Below are 19,777 nucleotides of genomic sequence, written 5' to 3'. Positions count from 1 at the left end.
GGAAATGTTGTGTACACTTCAGTACCAACACATGAAGTGCTGTTGACTAAGGAGGGAGGTCTGCAGTCACTCCAAATATAGCCCCCTCTGCTCACCAAGCAGGGAAACTTAACAGCGTGTGTGCTCGGGGTGTACACTGCTAAGCTGTTGAGAGGGGGTGGGGATGGTGCTGCGGCTACTGTACAGCTGTTACTGGGCAACTCTTGAGTGCAGAACTGTTGATGGCAGACTGCAAGCAGTTAGAGGCCATGTTGCTTGCAGCATGATGGGATTTACACTACAAGATACAGGAGCCTTTAGGGGTTTAAAGCTGAAGAAACCAGTCAGTGCTGGAATAATATGAACGATCTTTAATTGAGGACATTTATCAATATTTTGTATAGTCACGGTACAAGCACTGGGTCCAGCTGCTTCATTTTATATTAACCAGATTTTCTTGAGGTTTTTTACTGTTTGAATATAACAAACAGAAGGCATTATTCACACTTTTCTAACACTACAGATTTGTTAAAAATGTTTTTATCTAACATAAACATGACTGATGGAACTATTAAACATGAGTTATATGGGCTCAGAACAGTCTCATAATACACACATGCACACAGAAGGATTAAATAATAAAATAATAATAAATAAAATCCAAATACAGAAAAAAGTTTTACATATGTATTTTTGATCCTCACATATTTGTTTTCCGTTTAAAACCGCTGCACCTGCAAACACAACCCGCTTTCTGTGCACGGATCGCTGTGCATTAGTGTGTGGGTTTTTTGAGACTCCCCTGACGGTCAGCCGATTCGTACTTGTATTTTTTTCTATCTATAGCCATCAGATGTCTCCTCAATTCTAAGCCAATCACATGAGCGCGCCCCCACGAGGGTAGATTTCTTGCGTTCATGACACTATACGCATTTTGCGCAGTCCGGTCAGCTCGCTAAACAGAGGGCGGAGCTTCAGGTGATCATGCAGAGCTGCGGCTGCGTGTCTCCGTCAGACTCAGCAGCTGATCTGATCTTTCTCTCGCGTCCGGTTATACTTCACTCGCGTTTATGTCCATATCGATCAGATCCAGCTCTCCTGATCGGCCTTTATAGAGAGCACCGATCAAATTAGTGAATATCGGCCGATAATGACCGGCGGGGCTCCCCCCGTAGACAGTTCACTGTCTAGCACTGGCTTCGTAGTGCACTGATCGATTAGGCTAAGCTAACCTGTAGCTGCTCCCTCCACACTCACAACTTCATACAGACATAAATAAAGCTGTATTCGCCACACAGGAAACACACATTTAAAACGGTTTTGCCTGCCGGTTTTGTGTACACAAGCATTCATCAATGGTTCGGAAAGTGGCGCTGCTGTACCTTAATAATATAAAAGATTGTATTTGCGTGCATTTCCTGTTCGGAAAGTGGCAATGTACTGAGTGGAGGTGTCCTGACATTAGCGCCTGCAGGCCATGGATGTATAATAATAACTGGATACAGCGTGGGAGGCGGGGCCTCATTCATTCCTATGAGAGTTGCTCATTAGCGCATGATGATAAAATGGCCCAACTTTTGAGAGAGTGAAACATCACAGATTACCCGGCATGCCTGAGAAGTACCCGTATGTGCGCTCATAGCGCATGCGCAACTTTAACCAAAATGCTCGTTCACATCAAGCACGTCAATTTGCGTACACGTAACAGCACCGCGTGCGTTCATGACAGCATGGTAATGGATTGTTATTATGATGGATTTGATATTAACGAGGCGGCAGTTAGCAGCTAGCGGCTAGCTAGTAATTATGCTAATGTACACATCAATCGTTACGCTGTAACAAGAGTTATTACACCGTATATATATATATATATATATATACACAGTGCAATAAGCTTCTTAGTGCAATAATAAGATACAGGGACGTTAATCTAACGTCGGTAATATTAACTTTATTTAATACAACATTTACGGTAGGCTACAAGATTTATCATACAGCCCATGTAGTATAATATTTTACAAATGATGAATTACAGCAAACATGTGCAATATATCCATTATTACAGCTCTGTGGGATGGCAGTAAGGCGATATGGGTCCGTTCTTATTGTGCATCCATGGGTAAAGATAAACGCATGTAGTAGTGCTGAACACGTAACTTGAACGTGCCGGGCGGGGCGGTCCCGTGGGTTAGATGCGCGTTCATAATGCAGAGGGAAATAACTCTCAGAATAACGTTATTAGCACATTTTTACAACTTGAGGAACGAATGTTTTTAATAAGGGCTATACAAGTGTTCATACTGGGTTGTTTATTTAGTCTAAACAATTTTTTCCAACGAGTTACAGACCACTCTTTCCCCATGTAAGTCAATGGGAAAAAGTGTTTCTGGGCCCAGCAACCTAAAGGAAGTGTAGTACCGCCGTTTGGCCACAATGAATATTCTCATCAGACTCCGGCGCACTTCCTGGGGGCTTGCTGCAGGCAGGCTCCATGGACCTGTCAGCTCCGGAGAGTCCGGACTGCGCAAAATGCGTATATGAAGCGCTACGTCATGAACGCAAGAAATCTACCCTCGTGGGGGCGCGCTCATGTGATTGGCTTAGAATTGAGGAGACATCTGATGGCTATAGATAGAAAAAAATACAAGTACGAATCGGCTGACCGTCAGGGGAGTCTCAAAAAACCCACACACGAATGCACAGCGATCCATGCACAGAAAGCGGTTTGTGTTTGCAGGTTCAGAGGTTTTAAACGGAAGACAAATATGTGAGGATCAAAAATACACATGTACAACTTTTTAATGTATTTGGATTTTATTTACATGCATGAAACGGAACACATTTGTGTGTGCATTGAAAAACACAAGTGTGGATCCGGAAATACAAGTGTGAATCCTTTTGCAGATCATGAAATACAAGTGTGAATCCTTCTGTGTGCATGTGTGTATTATGAGACTGTTCTGAGCCCATAGGGTTACCATAGGTTTTGAGTTTGTCTGAAGAGCAAAGGATTATCTGCTTCATTACGGGTTATTTTAAGATATTGAAGACACTCAGTGGCGACTGGTCATGAGGGGCATAGCCCCACCTAGTGTCAGCAGCAAGTATTACAAATAATGATTACAAAAATAAATATATATAAAATATATTTTAAGATCATGTTTAATCATCTGATTCGTCTGTATATTGCTGTTTTAGTCTGTGTTCTTCTACACTGAACAAAAATATAAACGCAACACTTTTGTTTTTGCTCCCATTTTTCATGAGATGAACTCAAAGATCTAAAACATTTTCTATAAACACAAAATAACCATTTCTCTCAAATATTGTTCACAAATCTGAAAAAATCTGTGATAGTGAGCACTTCTCCTTTGCCGAGATAATCCATCCCACCTCACAGGTGTGGCATATCAAGATGCTGATTACTAGACAGCATGATTATTGCACAGGTGTGCCTTAGGCTGGCCACAATAAAATGCCACTCTGAAACGTGCAGTTTTGCTTTATTGGGGGGGTCCGAAAACCAGTCAGTATCTGGTGTGAGGGGCAGGGTTAGGGTTAGGGTAATGTTGCGAATCGAGTGGCCCATGGTGGTGGTGGGGTTATGGTATGGGCAGGCGTATGTTATGGACGACGAACACAGGCCACTCGATTCACAACATTACCCTAACCCTAACCCTACCCCTCACACCAGATACTGACTGGTTTTCGGACCCCCCCAATAAAGCAAAACTGCACGTTTCAGAGTGGCCTTTTATTGTGGCCAGCCTAAGGCACACCTGTGCAATAATCATGCTGTCTAATCAGCATCTTGATATGCCACACCTGTGAGGTGGGATGGATTATCTCGGCAAAGGAGAAGTGCTCACTATCACAGATCTTTTCAGATTTGTGAACAATATTTGAGAGAAATGGTTATTTTGTGTATATAGAAAATGTTTTAGATCTTTGAGTTCATCTCATGAAAAATGGGAGCAAAAACAAAAGTGTTGCGTTTATATTTTTGTTCAGTGTAATTAGTGTCTACAGTGTGTGCCTATTGAGACGTTTTGAGCCATGTGGGACAAAACCCGATCATGCCCCTCCCTCACTGTCTAAGTCAATGGTGACTGTAAAAACTACACTGCGCATGCTCAGAGTATTTTTCAATGTAATGTGTGTGGCAAAAAAATAATGACAGAGCTGCCTCCCATCCCCACCATACGTCATCTCACATAATTCAGAGCTGATTGGCTGTAAGTACGTGTGCCGCGAAAAGTGTAGTGTGTGTGAAGAGGAGACGAGAGAGCTGCAGTGACGCGTCCTAAAACCCGGAAGTAAGCTGCGCATTGTTTCCCTCAACAAAAAGCAATGAGATTTCTCCATAGGATTTTAGAAAATAGCTCGAAATAAGATCTGTGGGAAACGTACCTGTTAGATAAATGCACGTTTTGTTCAGCCGGATAATATCCACATGTCTACCCTACTTTTATAATTTTCGAATCATAAATCTATCGATTAGATTTATGATAGACTTTTGAAACTACAAGAAGATAAGGAGGACTTTTACAAAAAAGTAATAGAGATTTTTGTCCAGAAGGATAGCATGGACTTCATCTTGAAGTCAAGGTAAGACCACCATTTTATTGAAAATGGGATCTTACTAAGAGAGAACAATTAAATATTTAAATGATAAAATAACTTTGAACCGGCGATCCTACAGCTCCCAGTCCAAGCCCCTACTGACTGAGCCACTGCGGGACTAAAGTTTAAAGGTTTAAAGGTGACTGTTGAAAAGTTGACAGTGAGACTGTTCTGTTAAAAATCTTTTAATGATCCATCACCAGACTTATGCTCAGAAAAGAGCACGGCTGAGGAGTGCTGATGATAGGAAACTCAATCAAATCTCCTGCCTTGCAATCATTCCTAGTAGCACTTCTGTGTGTCAATCGCAGTGTGCAGGAGCCAACAGCTCCTCTCAGGCCTCTGCAGCAGTGTGTGTGTGTGTGTGTGTGTGTGTGTGTGCTGAGCGGCTGCAGGACAATCCTTTAATGGGCATCAGAGGCAGAGGACTACCCATCCTGTCCATTTCAATTAGACAAAACTGCTGACCACTGTTGCACACACATTAGCATATTTTTCTCCCTCTGGCACACACTCAAAGCCACTGCATACAATCAGCCATACAAAATGTGCCTCAAAACGTTACACTTAATTTCATTACACATGACTTCCTTTGTGCCCCATAGATTATTCACGCTAATAATCTATGGTGCTCTTTTCTCCAAGTCGAAGTGTGAAATGAGAACATGGCATGACAACGATCCAACTTAAGCAGAACACTCATAAATAAAGCTTAATCACTTCTTCATTATTAAAAACATCTTTAATATAGCATTTCTTTTAACATCCATCTCATATAAAGTGTTTCAGTGGGAAATAATAATTAAAAATACACACTTTGAACAGTACATTGTAGAGCAGGATGAGCATTATTGAATGAAGACAGAATGAAGATGCAGCTGGAGCTAGCAGGCTGAATGAAGAGATGCTAACAAGATCACTAACCTCTGCCCCAGCAAAGAAATAACTAAGGGTCTGTTTTTGGTATAGAATGGACATACTGCTGCATTTATACAGCTGAAGTTTAATTCCACTTCCTGTCTGTTTCTTCAGTAAAACGTGTTGAATGCAGATATAAAAGTGCTGTTTTTAGCATTTGACTCAACAGTTACCTGCTGACACTACATTCCTCTAAATAGAATATGGCAAAAATAAACGTACAAACCTTGTATATTTTATTTAAAACATACCCATGATGCCTTGGACAGGCATGCTAGAGAAGCGTTTTCAGGAAACGGTGCGCTGAGTCAGCATGCTTCAGTCACCTTATTGATATTTTGAACTACAGCGACATGCGTTTACGGTGGTTTACCCGTCCTAATGAGTTCATTGCATTAATGTGTTTATATCGTGGAGACCTGTTGGTGCTACTGGTGTTGTTGCTTTATTCACACACCGTCCATCTCCTGCGCACACTTAGCCCTCTGTCTCTTTATGACTTTGGTACGGCAAAGTCCCAGGCGGTGTCTTGGGCACACTTCCACATGGCACGCACCAGCCGGGTGAAGCCCATGTCCTTGGGTTTCTCCAGCCCACGCATTAGCCGCTGCTTCATAATGGCGATGAACTCCCTATTACTCAGCTCTCCGTTCCCTGAGGGAGACAGACAAGGAGGCGGGAGGGAGAGGGTATGACAGAGGACAGATGATGAAATAATAGACGAAGAGTACATAAGAGGAGGAGAAGAACACTTCCATTTGTTAATGATTGCCTCCTGTCAGTTAAAGGTCACCTATTATGCAAAATCCACTTTGTCATGTCTTTTATACATAAACATGTGTCCCCTCTTTGTAAAGAGATTCTGAAAGTTTCAGGAAAAATATTCACTCCCTTTTTGTCCTGATCCATTTCTATAAAAACCTGTCTGAAAATGAGCCGATCAGATTTTGGCCACTTTATGATGTCATAACGATTTTTTGGCTTGTGTAGCCATTAGCCAATAACCAACCAAGGTGACCCCCCCCCCCCCATCTTATCACCTGAATCTCCTCCTAGAGATTGTGTTCTTTTCAACCAAATATCTCACAGAGGGGCGTGGGGAGTGGCTCCTTATTTTCATCTAAAGCAGGGGTGGGGAACCTTTTTCCTCTAAAGGGCCATTTCAATTTTTTCAACATCCTCCGAGGGCCGTATTATTGACCTCTGCTTAAAAATGCTAAAATTCATTCATTTGGCCTTTCTTTCATGCTGTGCAAAGAAAAAGCAACCTCTTAATCCAGATATCTTACCATGACTCGCGCATAGACACACAAGATGTGTGCAAATGTATTTAGTTTCCTATCCATGTGCACATGATTTCAGTTGGGGGGGACCTAACCTCCTCTAGGGGGGTCCGGGGGCATGCTTCCCCGGGAAGATTTTTTTTTAAATGTTGAAGTTAAAAGCATCAATCTGGTGCACTTTGAGAGCAACATTAAGAGATCTATGGATACATCTCTCAACACCCATATGAAACAGAACTGTAAGCAGATTTATTTTTCTTTATGGATATTTTACAAATCACTCCCCTTTCAAACTGTATTCTTGTTTATTAATAACAACTTTTTGTTACTGTCATATAGTATTTTATACCTGTTTACTTTATTTTCTTATTTTTTTTATAACTATAATGATCATATAAAGATGTGCCTTTACCTCACTGGTAGTAGAAAAAGCTTCTTATATTCGTTAGCATAGCTAGCTAACCAGATGCTAATAACAACAAAGTTATTGACTGTATGATCAGTATGACAGATGAACAGATCGCCACTGGGCTTACAACTAAAGACACAGCCACGCAAAAACTGCGGCATATGTACGGCTCCTTATGGGTACTGCAATTTGTGAAGTCCCGGCCTGGTGCTCTCCGTCAGATTTGCACCCCTGTCAGACGAGACATATACCACGTGATGACACGTTAGGCTCGTGTTGTGTTCAAGGACCCTGACCTTGGCCAGGAAAAACAGGCACTCGCTTGTTTAATTTTTTTGCGGTCTAGATTTCTTACACATTTTTATTTTTTGCGTGTGTTTATAAATTACCTCGAGGGCCGTACCAAATGGTCTCGCGGGCCGTATACGGCCCGGGGGCCGGAGGTTCCCCACCCCTGATCTAAAGTAACAGACAGAGAATCAGCACTTTTGAAACAGAGGAGATTATGGGATGCTACAATGCACGACCTGTTTGGTATTTGGAGCCAAACACTTCATTGATGAAAAACAGTATAATAGGGGACCTTTAAAATGTTATTTGCCCTCCTTAGTAGGGCTGCACGGTATTGAAAAAAACTGACATCGCGGTTTCCCCCCCCCCTGCGGTATATATTGCGGTTTTTTTAACCTGTTAAACCCCAAAGTCCCGGCGGGTACTTTACTTTTTTTTTCACGACAGTGTCTCAGGGGATCGTAATATTTAAGAACCTATTAATGTGTTATATCAGATTAACGGAAATAATCTCAGCTAACTGACGATACAAACCATTTTATACCAAAACAAAAACACAAGTCTCATAAGACGCATCTAAATGACCCCTGAGCGAAAAATGCTAACGCACTTTGGCACAGAACTCAAGATAAAAGTACCCTGATTATTACTTATCGTAGCTGCACTTACAAGATATCCGATTAAAGCTGAGGTTCCACAGATTATTTAGGTATATAATATCATCACTGAGTGATCTAAACTCGGACAGGGGAAGCAAACACAGACATCACAACACGTACCTTTACGTAGCTTCGAGGGGAGATGTCTCACCGTAGCTGTCAATCTGATCAAAAGACGTGTTCAATGGCAATAAAACGAGAAAGAAAAAACGCGGCTGAATCGGTTAATCCATAGGTTTTTAACGTCTCTGTATAAAAAAATGATTTAATTTATAATCCATAATTCCATTTTTATGTAAATATCGCAGAGCAAAAGTTAGCTGCTAATGGTAGACACCAGAGTGGCTGCTGCTTCCGGTCTTGGCTATGCGGAAGTCTCTCACACACACATTACCAAATAAGGACTGTGTGATTTCCCCTCGATTCCATTGGCTCTGACGGTCAGAAAGAGATGTCACATGTCAAAATCCAGCAAGGTGGGCCAGAGATATGGAAAATCCACCCAAATGGCCCCAAAAGAGGGTTTTTTTTGGTGCTAAATCTGTCTAAAATGGTCAAATATCAGGGGAAGTTCTACACACACCAACACATGAACAAATAAGGAGTGAGAGTGACGACGCGTAGCCAAAACCGGAAGCTGCATACCACCAAGGTGGCTACCATTAGCAGCTAACTTTTGTGATCTGATTTTTACATAAAAATGGAATTATGGATTATAAACAATTGCTTCAAAGCTACAGATACATTATCAACCTATGGATCAACCGATTCAGCCGCGTTTTTTCTTTCTCGTTTTAATGCCATTGAACACGTCTTTTGATCAGATTGACAGCTACGGTGAGACGATCTCCCGTAAAAGCTCCGTAAAAGGTACGTGTTGTGATGTCTGTGTTTGCTTCCCCTGTTGCGAGATCGGATCGCTTAGATACTATACTTAAATATTGTATGTGCAGTTTCGATAAGTAATAAGGGTATCTTTATTTTGAATTCTGTGCTAAAGTGCGTTAGCATTTAAAAAAAAAAAAATGAATAAAACCGCACTTCCCTGCGGTGTGAATACCGCGCATGCGCATACCGCGGTTATCGCCATGACACGGTATATCGTTCAGCCCTACTCCATAGTTAGTCGGTGCTTACCGTCGCAGTCGAACAGAGCGAACACCACGTCACACACGTGGTCCGACAGCTCCACCTTGGCCACGGTGCGGGCCACTTGCTTCATGGTAACTGAGAGACAGAGGGATAGAGAACTTCAACATTTGTGGAAGAGAGTAATAGAGGTGCGAGTCAACTCATAAATGGGCCCATGTGGAGGAAATTGTGTGAGAGTCAAACTGCTTGGGATCGATAGCAGCCAGGACTCACCGGAGAGACTATCTGATAGAGAGAGAAAGGGGGGAGAGGACAGCATCGGGACATCTAGCTGAGAAGGAGACTGGCTGAGAGAGAAAAGGAAACAGCCTCTGAGGTCATTTCAGAAAAACAAATGATGAAAACCTCCATAGTCTCACCCAGAATGATTTATTAAAAAGACACAAGAAGAGGAGCAAAGCTAAAGAGAAACAGGAGAATGAGAAAAGAGGAGAGGGATGAAAGAAAAATACAGGACAAAATGTTCCTGCAAATGGCAGGAGAAAGAAAAAAAACTGCTGAGTCACTCCGATAAGAATCTATTCAGTGGCCTTCTTTTCTACCTTTAACAATGTGCAGTTCCAGATAACACATCCACATGTGAGAAGCTGTACTAAAAGGGTGTGATATTATCAGATTTGAGTGAGATGAAACACAAAAAAACAAAGGATGTAAAGTACAGGAGCTCCTTGAAGGGATCATTCAGATCTTTTGAGGTGGGGTTGTTTGAGTTACTTGCATCCAGTCCATATACAGTAGATGACTGTTGGCATGATCCAGTTTAGAGGAACAGAAGAACCAGAACAGGAGCTGAGCAATGTGCTGCTTTGGAAAGAGGCAGCAGCACATTTATTTTCCACCTAAAAATCAATATGAGTTTAGGTGTCAGCTATATATAGATTATTTGGACCTCTTTACTTTGCCATAGAGGACAGTTATTGTGTGACTGGTGTATGAAAAGTTTAGTCTGGATTCACCAAAGTCACACACTAATTCAAATTCATGGCAGAGGTAGACCAGAAACTTCACATTGAGTTTCACATGTTGGTACCTCTTTCGATTTCTTTCTATTTTTCGCATACTGCTTGTGCAGGACCTCTTTTCACCCTCTGTCTGAAACCAGAGCCCAGTCTGCTCTGATTGGTTTGCTGGCCGAGCTGTCCCGCCCCTTAGCCTATTAAGTACAATGTGTTGGAGCGCTAGCCAATAGAAGCGTGAGTGTTACATAGTGATGTCACTATGTTACGGCCCGTCCACACAGCGGCGTGCGTTGCAGCTTCAACGCTTCTGCCCATTCACTTTGAATGGGGTGACGTCACGTTTCGCCGAACTGCATTGTGTAGCTTCAAAAGCGTTGCTCGCTGCAAAAGTTGAGCAATGTTCAACTTTTAAAGCTTCGGCGGAAGCGTCAGCCAATCGAATCATATGCCAGTACAAGTTCTAGCCAATCAAACCGCGTGCTTGTGTGTCCGGGGCGGGAGATTCATGTGATTGGTTGTTGGTCGAGTTTTAGCCCCCTCCCCCGCCGGCAAGCTTCAACGCACGCCGCTGTGTGGACGGGCCGTTACAGAAGTAAAACAAAGTTGTCCAATGGAGGCATGATCATTTGTACAATATAGTGAATCATATTGCAATAGTAATATCATTTTAAAAAATGGCCATTGGATATTTTCCCCTCATATTTTCAACTTTTACCTCATACAACCCCACTTCAAAAGACTCTTCCCCTATAAGGCTTGAAGAGGAGGAAGACAGTTTCACTGTGCAGAGATAATTTTCAGACGCCTGGCAGCTCTCCACTAACCCTCTGCAGACTGATGCTCTCTATACCGCTCCACAACACACTCACAAACACACCGACACACACATGACTTGTTACTGTTATTGCAGATTAAACCATACGCCGGAAAACAAGCACCTCGGGGCAGAGCCTGCACTCTCTACTGCTGAAGCTGTTTCATCAGTGAGTCAGAACTAATGGATGTGCTGACAGTAAACATATGGAGGCCCAACGAAGTCTGAATCACTGCAATGAATGAGGAGAATATTGACTCATCATCAAACAATTTGCCCTTTTATAAAAGCTGCAGGTCCTTGCTCTCTGTGACGCTCTCACTTTAGACTTTCATTGATAGGATATATAATAGTTTAATTCAGAAATGTGTTGAAGAAGATAAAAGAAAGAACACGTTGACACTTAGTAATTGGTCTTTTTGAATAATCATCAGGGACACATTATTCAGGAGTTAGAATTCAGGGTCAATCATCTAATTTATATTCCTCAAGACTTTTTAATGAAATCACACAGCTTTTTTTCCCCATAATAGCTGTACAACCATTTACATCCGAAAAGACCTCATTGTTTTTGTATTACCACGTCTATTTAAATTCCCTGCACTCACAAGTTGGGCCTCAATGATAACAGCCTAATGGTGTCATTACACAGTGTGAAGGCTGTGTTAAGTGAATGCTAATACAAACCAAACATTCAACTGCAGCTGCTTCACATCTCAACTAGCTAAACAACATTTAGCTTCGTTGTGAGGGAGCCAGAAGGTATTGTCTTAGCGATTGGATCTTAGCGGGATTTTCTTATCAAAAATACTTCTTCAAAACAAGACAACAATCTTTTCCTGCATTGTTTGACAGCAGAAGGAGTAATGGAAGAACAAGAAGCCTCCACAGTGAGGAAGGTAACCAACATTTTAGTGTGGCAAACAGCTTCTGCTCTGTGTGAAGAATTAAATCAGATTTCTGCCGATGGAAAGAGCCAGCGTATTAACCTACGTCTTTATGTAAACAACATGCATTTGTTTAGCTGCACTGTAAACAGATACATCAGCCACTGTTGTATTTCTGACAAAGTAGCTGCTCAATGACTGTTTGCTGGAGTATTAAACTGCACTTACTGTTGCCACGGTAACCACAGGTGTTGCCAAACCAACCAGGGCTGAATCTTTACTAACGTCTTGCATCAGAGGTCCATATGTCACGTTAATGGTATATTATCTGTCATTAGACAAATCTAAAGGCTGCCCATCATTTTAACGGACTGGAACACTGAGGCTTTTCACAGCAGGCCTCCTCTTCTCCTCTCAGTGAGGAGCAGCAGGATAGCCTCCCTCTGAACTGAGTGCTTTCAGGATCGATGAATGAAACGCAACGTTCAGAGATTCTTGCGAACTTCTGATCACTTCCCTGGAGAAATGTTTACCGACTTCAGACTTTGGATCAAGTGCTAAATCAGCCTTTGGGTTGACAGTACAGTCGTCAGAACAAAATCAAAACGGTCACGAGAAGCCGTCTTTTGTTAGGATTGCATTGTTCACATTTGCCTATTTAGGTAGGAATAATGCCTATAAAAATGTTGCCCCCATTTGGTGTCAATATTGATCTTTTCTCACTATGCCCTTTAAAAGCATCTATAAGCTTGTATATAAAATGTATTTATGCAAATGTGATCGGATATGCCTTACTATCCCCTCAGTACGCACGGTGCTTGGGAAAAAAGCCATATCATACTCTGCCCCCTCGACCTGGAACACACTTCAGCAGGAACTTAAGCTGACCACTTTGATACCCATCACGGATTTTAAACTAATTTAAAAAAAAAAGCTGGAGAAGTCATCTGAGGGTGTTTGCACCTGCTATATCTGACTGTATATGGATTTCAATGACTACTTTTTTACGATGTTTTATTTGATTGTTGCCTCTGTGTTTAGTGTCCTGTCTGTCTGTAACTTTGTGTGGTAGTGTTACCACTGAACAGGTCTCTCTTGAAAATGAGACCTTTTGTCTCAATGAGATTTTACACCTGTATAAATAAAGGCAAAAAAAAAAAACTATCATTAAAAAGTAAAGAAAATCCAACTAAAGGGTAATAATAGATTATGACAGATGTTTTAACGACCCTTTTTTGTTAAAATGACGGACAACGACAAAGTATAACGCCCTCATTGGATCTGTCATGTCTGCATGTCCGTGGTTCTCGGATTTGAATGTTTTCCTGCAGGCCAGGAGGAAGAGGCGGGAGATAAATGGATAGATGGAGAAACAGATGAGAGATGGCTGAGCAAGAGAAGGACATCTGGGAAGAGAACCTGGCTGGCAGAGTGTTAAGAGCTCTGAGAGACAGGGAGGGGATGACGGTGACAACAGTTGAGTCTTAAGGGGAGTAATTAGGTGGAGAGAATGTCAGGAGGAGAACGTGGGAGTACCTTTATCTATGGAGGCTCCGGCCATGTGGTAGAAACTCAGCGCCGTGTCCACATCGTTCACGTTCTTTAGGAAAGTAAAGAAATTCTCCACCTCCTCGAATGTGATGCCCTACACAAGGAGGACAAATACACAAAAACCTCAGGAACAAATCATTACTGCGGTTTTCCATGAGCCACAAGAGCTCTGCAATTATGTTGTGGATAAGCCAAACCCTGTCATTAGAAGAGCTGCGGCTGCACGGTGACATATTGGGAACAGCTCAGCAGCGTGACGTGATAAGGGGATGTGGGCAGAAGCACACATGTATGTGTCCCACATACCAACAGACGCACAGTCACACAGCTGCCACTCTGCTGATGAGCCCATTTGCAAAGAAAAGCAAGCAGCTGGTCTCCAGCCATAAATAACACAATTCTCATTTACATTACAGGATAGGCCAATGCAGAGCGACTGGCAGCGGCATGGAAGAAGTCAGGATAAATAGTGAAAGGGCGAAAGAAAGAGATGCTTATTGCAGTTTAATTCCTCAGAGAGACAACTCTGAGCCTCATCCTTTTCTCCTGCCGGGGAGGAACAGCAGGTTGTTTCGCTTTTCTTTTCTCTGCTAAACACGGCATTTAATCATCAAATGTGCCTTATCATAGCCCAAGGGATGCAAAGCTATCTTTTGGGGGAAAATACAAAAAAGGAATGTCTTTTTCGCTGCAGCACCCCCGGGGATACGATATGTAGGGGCGTAACTTCAGTAGATTGAGCGATGGAGCTCATTACAGTGAAGCAGAACTGGCATAAAAGCATGTAAAGCAATGGGAACAGAATATGAGCCCTCTGCATCTTCATTATTTCTACATTTCCCCCTGTTTTGTTGGTACCAGTGGAGGCATTTTACCTGCTTAGAGCAAGGTGGTAATGTTGGATGAAAGAATGTCAAGGGGAAGGAAAGTACAAACCTTGTTTTATAAGGAACTAAATGAGTCGACCGAGTAGAACAAGATAACTGAATAGGGAGTTGTTGATTCATAGAAGAGCTGCAGAGGAGTAGGACAAAGCCTGGAGGCGTTATTAAGAAGCTCAAGGAGCGATGGAGTAATTATGTCCTCCTGCTGAGCACTGGCTGCTCTGTTTGGTCACCACACACAGATAGTGGAAAGTAGAAGAGTGGAAAAGAGTAAGTGTCGGTCAGGTGGATAACGTCAGAATGTGCCGTCCTCCCCCGGTGATGTATTACCTCTCAGCCAGTCTCCCTCACACCCTCGCACAATCTCCTCTTCCCTCAGGCACACTGCTCTGTCACGCTTCCTAGCCTTTAGCCAATTGCTTAAAACCCTCCCCAGCACTATATATAACTACTTACAGAGTACCAATCGTTTTTCTCAGGATTCCACGAAAGTGTGAATAAGTACACTCAGATGTATCTACCTGTGCATCCTTAAACATCTTCTTCAAGCCCTTCTGCATCTGCTTGAGTTTACGGGACTGGACGCCGCTGTATGCCAGCAGCATGCCCCCAAACTGTCTCTCGCTGATTTTGCCATTCACAGGATCATTCCTCTCGAACTGAAAAAAGGGAGAGAGAGACAGATGAAGACTGAGTGCTGTGCAGAGGAACAAACAAATTAATAGACGGAGGGGATGGGGAGATGGGAAACAGTAAATACTGCTGTCAGGCTTCTAGTTGAATCATGCCTGAAGCTGGTGTTGGTGACATCAAATCTGCATGTGCATTATTTTACAAAGTTCCAGTGGAGCGGAGCTGTGGGTCTCGGCTTTGTCAGGTCAATACAGTGGATTTATATCTGAGGCTATTCGACAGCTACGCAGCTGCCTCCCCCCTTTCTCTCTGGAACGTGCCGACCTCTTAAAATGTTAATTTGTCGCACTTGTGAGAGGCTGCTCATAACTAAGCCAAAAATAAGCCTGGAGTGCAGATTTCAGAGGGGACCTGACCATTTCAGCTCCCACAGAGGATCTACCTCGATCAGAGGTTAACTCCCATTAAATGTGGTGATGAGCACGTAGCGTACAGTTCTTTCTCTCCCTAATAACAGCTGCCTTCTGCTGCCAAAATCGGCTCGGCAGGACACACTTTAGCAGTAACTTCAGTTTTTTTTCAACCTGGAGCCTATTTAACCCATGTATTTTGTTTCTAAGGGAGCAATGGGAACAACCATTTTGGAAATCAGTCCAGTATTGAGGGAGACTGAATCACATGGCAGCTGCTTAACAGGCTGAAATCTAATCATATTAGGCACTTCCGCACCTTTGATGTATGTCAACTAAAAGTGCTTGTTTTTGCCACTTTTTTCTTTTTGCCGCTCAGATTGTTATAACATGTGTCCGACCACATTATAGAAAGGACCCTCCAGAAAAAAATAATGTTTTACATTCCTTAACGCTTGATCCAGTTAGTCTGTTATTGTGTCATCTAACCTGTTGCCAGTAGATCAGTGGAAACCTGAATGCAGATGTTGTCATAGTTTGTTGTATTGGAGTACAGAAATCATAACCTCATGATATCTCAAATGTGATGGTTGAATCTTAAACCAATTATGAAAATGTAAATGTAACGCAAGATTTCAGAACACAGACTTCTCTGAGAAATAGTAACAGACTGGACCAAGGGAAAGGTTAAGTAAAACGATTTATTTCTACGTCATTGACGCCATAATGTTGTCTGACACTTAAACAATAATCTGATCTCCATCTCTTTTCCCCTCAATACTGGACCTATTTAAAAAATGCTTGTCACTGTGAACCTAAAAACATGGTAAATGAATGGTCAGGTTGAAAAATAGCAAAGCTGCCCTTTAAGGACATTAGCTCTAGTTATTCTGACATTCCTGTTTTTATGCATACAAGCCTGATAAGACAGTGATTGTGTTTCCCTGCGTTTGATAACTGTATTCATTTTACTCTGACTGACACGAGATCAGGCTTTAAACAAGGGATTTCATAAGAATAAGAGAAATTGAAAACCCTGCAACAAAAAAAAACGCTATAGCTTGTGAAATATGGCCTAGTGTGAGCTGCAGGCTCAGCAAATAGAGACAGAGAGGGGGTGAAGGCAGCGTGTCAGAGTAAGAGAGGAATTGGATTACCCATGTTGATTCAACTTTATCTCTGGTGTTATGATTTTCCTCTCTGAGCATCGTGCCGTCATTACGAACTGACAGATAGCACTTCCTTCTGGCAGATGCTCTTTAGACTCCTGGCCTATTGTTAGAGCGTCAGATGATGGCACCCATTTATGGTTCAGTGTATCATAGGAACTACCCATGCTAATTAAAAGAGATTAGAAAAACCATATGCTCAACAACACTGATGGGTTGCTGTTACTGTAGAGGCAGGACGGGGGTAGATTGTTTATACTGAACCATCACAGTTTGAGAGGGTGACACTGACCAGACAACACACAGAGCTCTGTCATCCTCTGGGATTTGTTGTTGTTGTTGTATTATATGCATAACATTTACATCAATAACCTCCCTGTCTCTCCCCCACATGTTTTGCTTTATTTGAATATGTACAGAGGGACTCGATGCACCAATTTCAGAAATATTTCCTCTGAGTATGTTGTTACTTTTTATGGGTAGACCCTGAATAGCAGAGGCTGAGATTTAGGAGAGCCATAACATTTAAATTAATTAAATACAACTCTACACTAAAGTACTGTAAAGCAGTTAATGAAATCTCTCAGTATACTACTATCTTTCCTCACTCATTCACTCTCCTCTCTCCTTACCTCTAGTTTGAGCACGTCGTGCTGCAGTTTCCTCTGAAACTCCAGGAAGCTGCCGATGGTGAGCTTTCCCTTCAGGTCTACTCCAAAGAAGTACGTGGTGAGAGCAGAGCTGCAGCCGGCCGTCTTCAGCGTGTTTCCTGTGGTGGAGCGGTCGCGGTGTCGCATGCCCATACTGGTCTGGGACCGGATGATGCTCTGGACCTAAGGATGGAAGAGGTCCCATCATGTTAACCAGGATTACAGTGAAGACTAGGTTTCAGTTGTACTTGTGACTTTCTAGAGGGGTTGAAATGCATACAAGGACAGAAAGGTAGTTATTTCTGTTGTAAATTGAATTGGTGTTGTATAGTTATCTATTATTTTGTGTGGGTTTGTTGGCTCAGCACTCATGGTAAATATAATCACATGTTCACCTGTGTGAGGTATGTGTAGAAGAGAGATGGACGAAGTATATATATTTTTTTGTTTATCATCTCTTTTTTCATTAAATTACATATTTTTCACACATGTTTTGATCTCAGCAAATCATTTGTTAGCGCTCCAGGCCCGACCTCAGCAACTTTTGTTTGTTTCCCGAAGTCGCTACAGTCTTATTCAAACCATTTATAAAATGATGTAATAGGACAATCGTGGGCAGTTTTCCTATTGCTGTAAACAACAACAAAACTGTGTGTGAGATTTACTTCATTTAAAATACAGAGCTTTTTACGTGGGTACTTCAGTTATATACAAAAAGGACTTTCAATTATTGTCTTACATTGTGAGGTTTAACCTAAAAAAACCTCTATCTGAATAACACTGAACATCATAAACCCCATCAGCTTCAGTGGTAGAGATAATGATACACCGCAGAGTGCGCCGCACAGCACTTATCTTTTTCCCTTAAAGTAAATGTCAGAGTGCTGCACATCTACCTAGCTTTAGTGCCGTCAGTGTGTGTTACCGGTTACTGTAATGCAATCAGTCGTTCTGTGGGTGCAGCAAAGTCCAAGTGCTGGTTGTTTTAACCTTGTGTCTCCTTCATTATGTTGATTTTGTGTGTGGATGCTGTATGTCTGCTGCTGCCCGTCATTCTTACCTGTTCAAACTCCTCCAGATCCACCTCTCCATCCCCGTTCAGATCAAACATCTTGAATGCAATCTCAAAGTTCCTCTGGGGAGCTACACAAAAGCACATTCTGAAATCAATACTGCACATTATGGAAAGGACACGTCACACCGGATCAACCCAGCTGTCATCTTCACCCCACAGTGGTGCAACATGAAATCGGACTGCACAATAATGACTTCTCAGACCCTGGGCTGTATGTACGAGCTTATCTGTAACACAACATTTGCATTAATGATGTTTGAATTTCAATTTGGTACACTGTTTCTTCCAATGTGTTAAGTGTACCCCTTGAAAATGGCGTTAACTGTACTTCTGCTACTAACGCTCACATCCCTTTAATGATCACGCAACCAGAGACCGTGAAATTTGTTTTGGTACAGCGGGATAACAAGGCTCAGTTCAGTCTGATAATGACTGAGAAGGCAAAAATGGAAACGGCTGAACAATCGGTTCCTCCACTAAGAGTTTTAGCCACAATCTGTCTTTTAGTGCCTGTAATAAATGTCAACATATGGCCATTTTCTTTCTTTACGATACAATCTGGGTTCTTACATAAGCAACATATGGCCTTCTGTAGAATACCTATTGTATATGCAATGCACACTTTGCATAGTAGATATATTGGCCATACATTTACATATTATATATTAAGTGGCAATAGACACATTTAATGCTTTAACGTAGCATTTTAAAGTAAATGTTGGGTGCACAATATAATGGCTGTGGAATAATAACACCACCAGCATTAGGATGTATTCCCTATAAGCCTAGTTTCCCTCTGGGTCCGATAATTTGTGTTAATAAAGAAAAAAAGTGTACGGCACACACAGGAAAAGAATAGCGCTCGAGTTTTGCCTAAACTTATGGAGGCAATAAAAACATGGAGGCTGCGTAGGTATTGTATCGAACCATTCATGCCATTTATTTGGAACATTTTCACACCATTCATTTTGTTTACTTCATTAACTCTTTCTATAAAAGGTCTCACCCATTGCTGCTAGTATCTACAGTTTCTTCGTAACACACCGTTTTTGGACAGTGACGGTGGTATGGTGAACCGTGGCTATAAAACCTACACTGTTCATCTGATGATCTCCCTCTATTTATCAAATTAATTTGTGTACTACAATAAACAATTTCTATATTTAACAACCCAACTTCCTTTAAGGGAAACATTAAAGATTAAAGATCAAGCCTTATCTTAAAAGGATGCACAATGTATAACTAAAGTACACATTTATATAAGGCATGGCAAGGCAAAATATATCCTACTTTGTACTATTTTTGTGGCCGTAATAAATGGATTTATACCAACATAAGGCATGCTGCCCTATCTGCTTAACGATGACTTGCCCTTGAAAACATCCCCCAGGACTTTCTCCATATGAACGGATTATAATAAATGGTCGAGCT

The 19,777-nt window shown here is 41.9% G+C and overlaps 1 protein-coding gene across 1 annotated transcript in view; it reads right to left on the bottom strand.

Annotated features, from left to right (window-relative positions):
- Positions 1 to 5,325: 5,325 nt before the first annotated feature.
- micu1 (mitochondrial calcium uptake 1) overlaps positions 5,326 to 19,777 on the bottom strand; it is a 51,306-nt gene continuing 36,854 nt past the window's right edge. The window contains exons 9-14 of the mRNA XM_034209668.1: positions 18,332 to 18,414; positions 17,254 to 17,454; positions 14,931 to 15,068; positions 13,511 to 13,619; positions 9,300 to 9,389; positions 5,326 to 6,174 (exon numbers count right to left, since the gene is read on the bottom strand). Coding sequence (XP_034065559.1) covers positions 6,014 to 6,174; positions 9,300 to 9,389; positions 13,511 to 13,619; positions 14,931 to 15,068; positions 17,254 to 17,454; positions 18,332 to 18,414 — 782 coding nt within the window. The 3' untranslated portion in view covers positions 5,326 to 6,013. The remainder of the gene's footprint in view (positions 6,175 to 9,299; positions 9,390 to 13,510; positions 13,620 to 14,930; positions 15,069 to 17,253; positions 17,455 to 18,331; positions 18,415 to 19,777) is intronic.

Source organism: Gymnodraco acuticeps, unplaced genomic scaffold (genome assembly GCF_902827175.1).
Source record: "Gymnodraco acuticeps unplaced genomic scaffold, fGymAcu1.1, whole genome shotgun sequence".
NCBI lineage: Eukaryota > Metazoa > Chordata > Actinopteri > Perciformes > Bathydraconidae > Gymnodraco > Gymnodraco acuticeps.
This window is presented reverse-complemented; position numbering and strand designations above follow the sequence as displayed.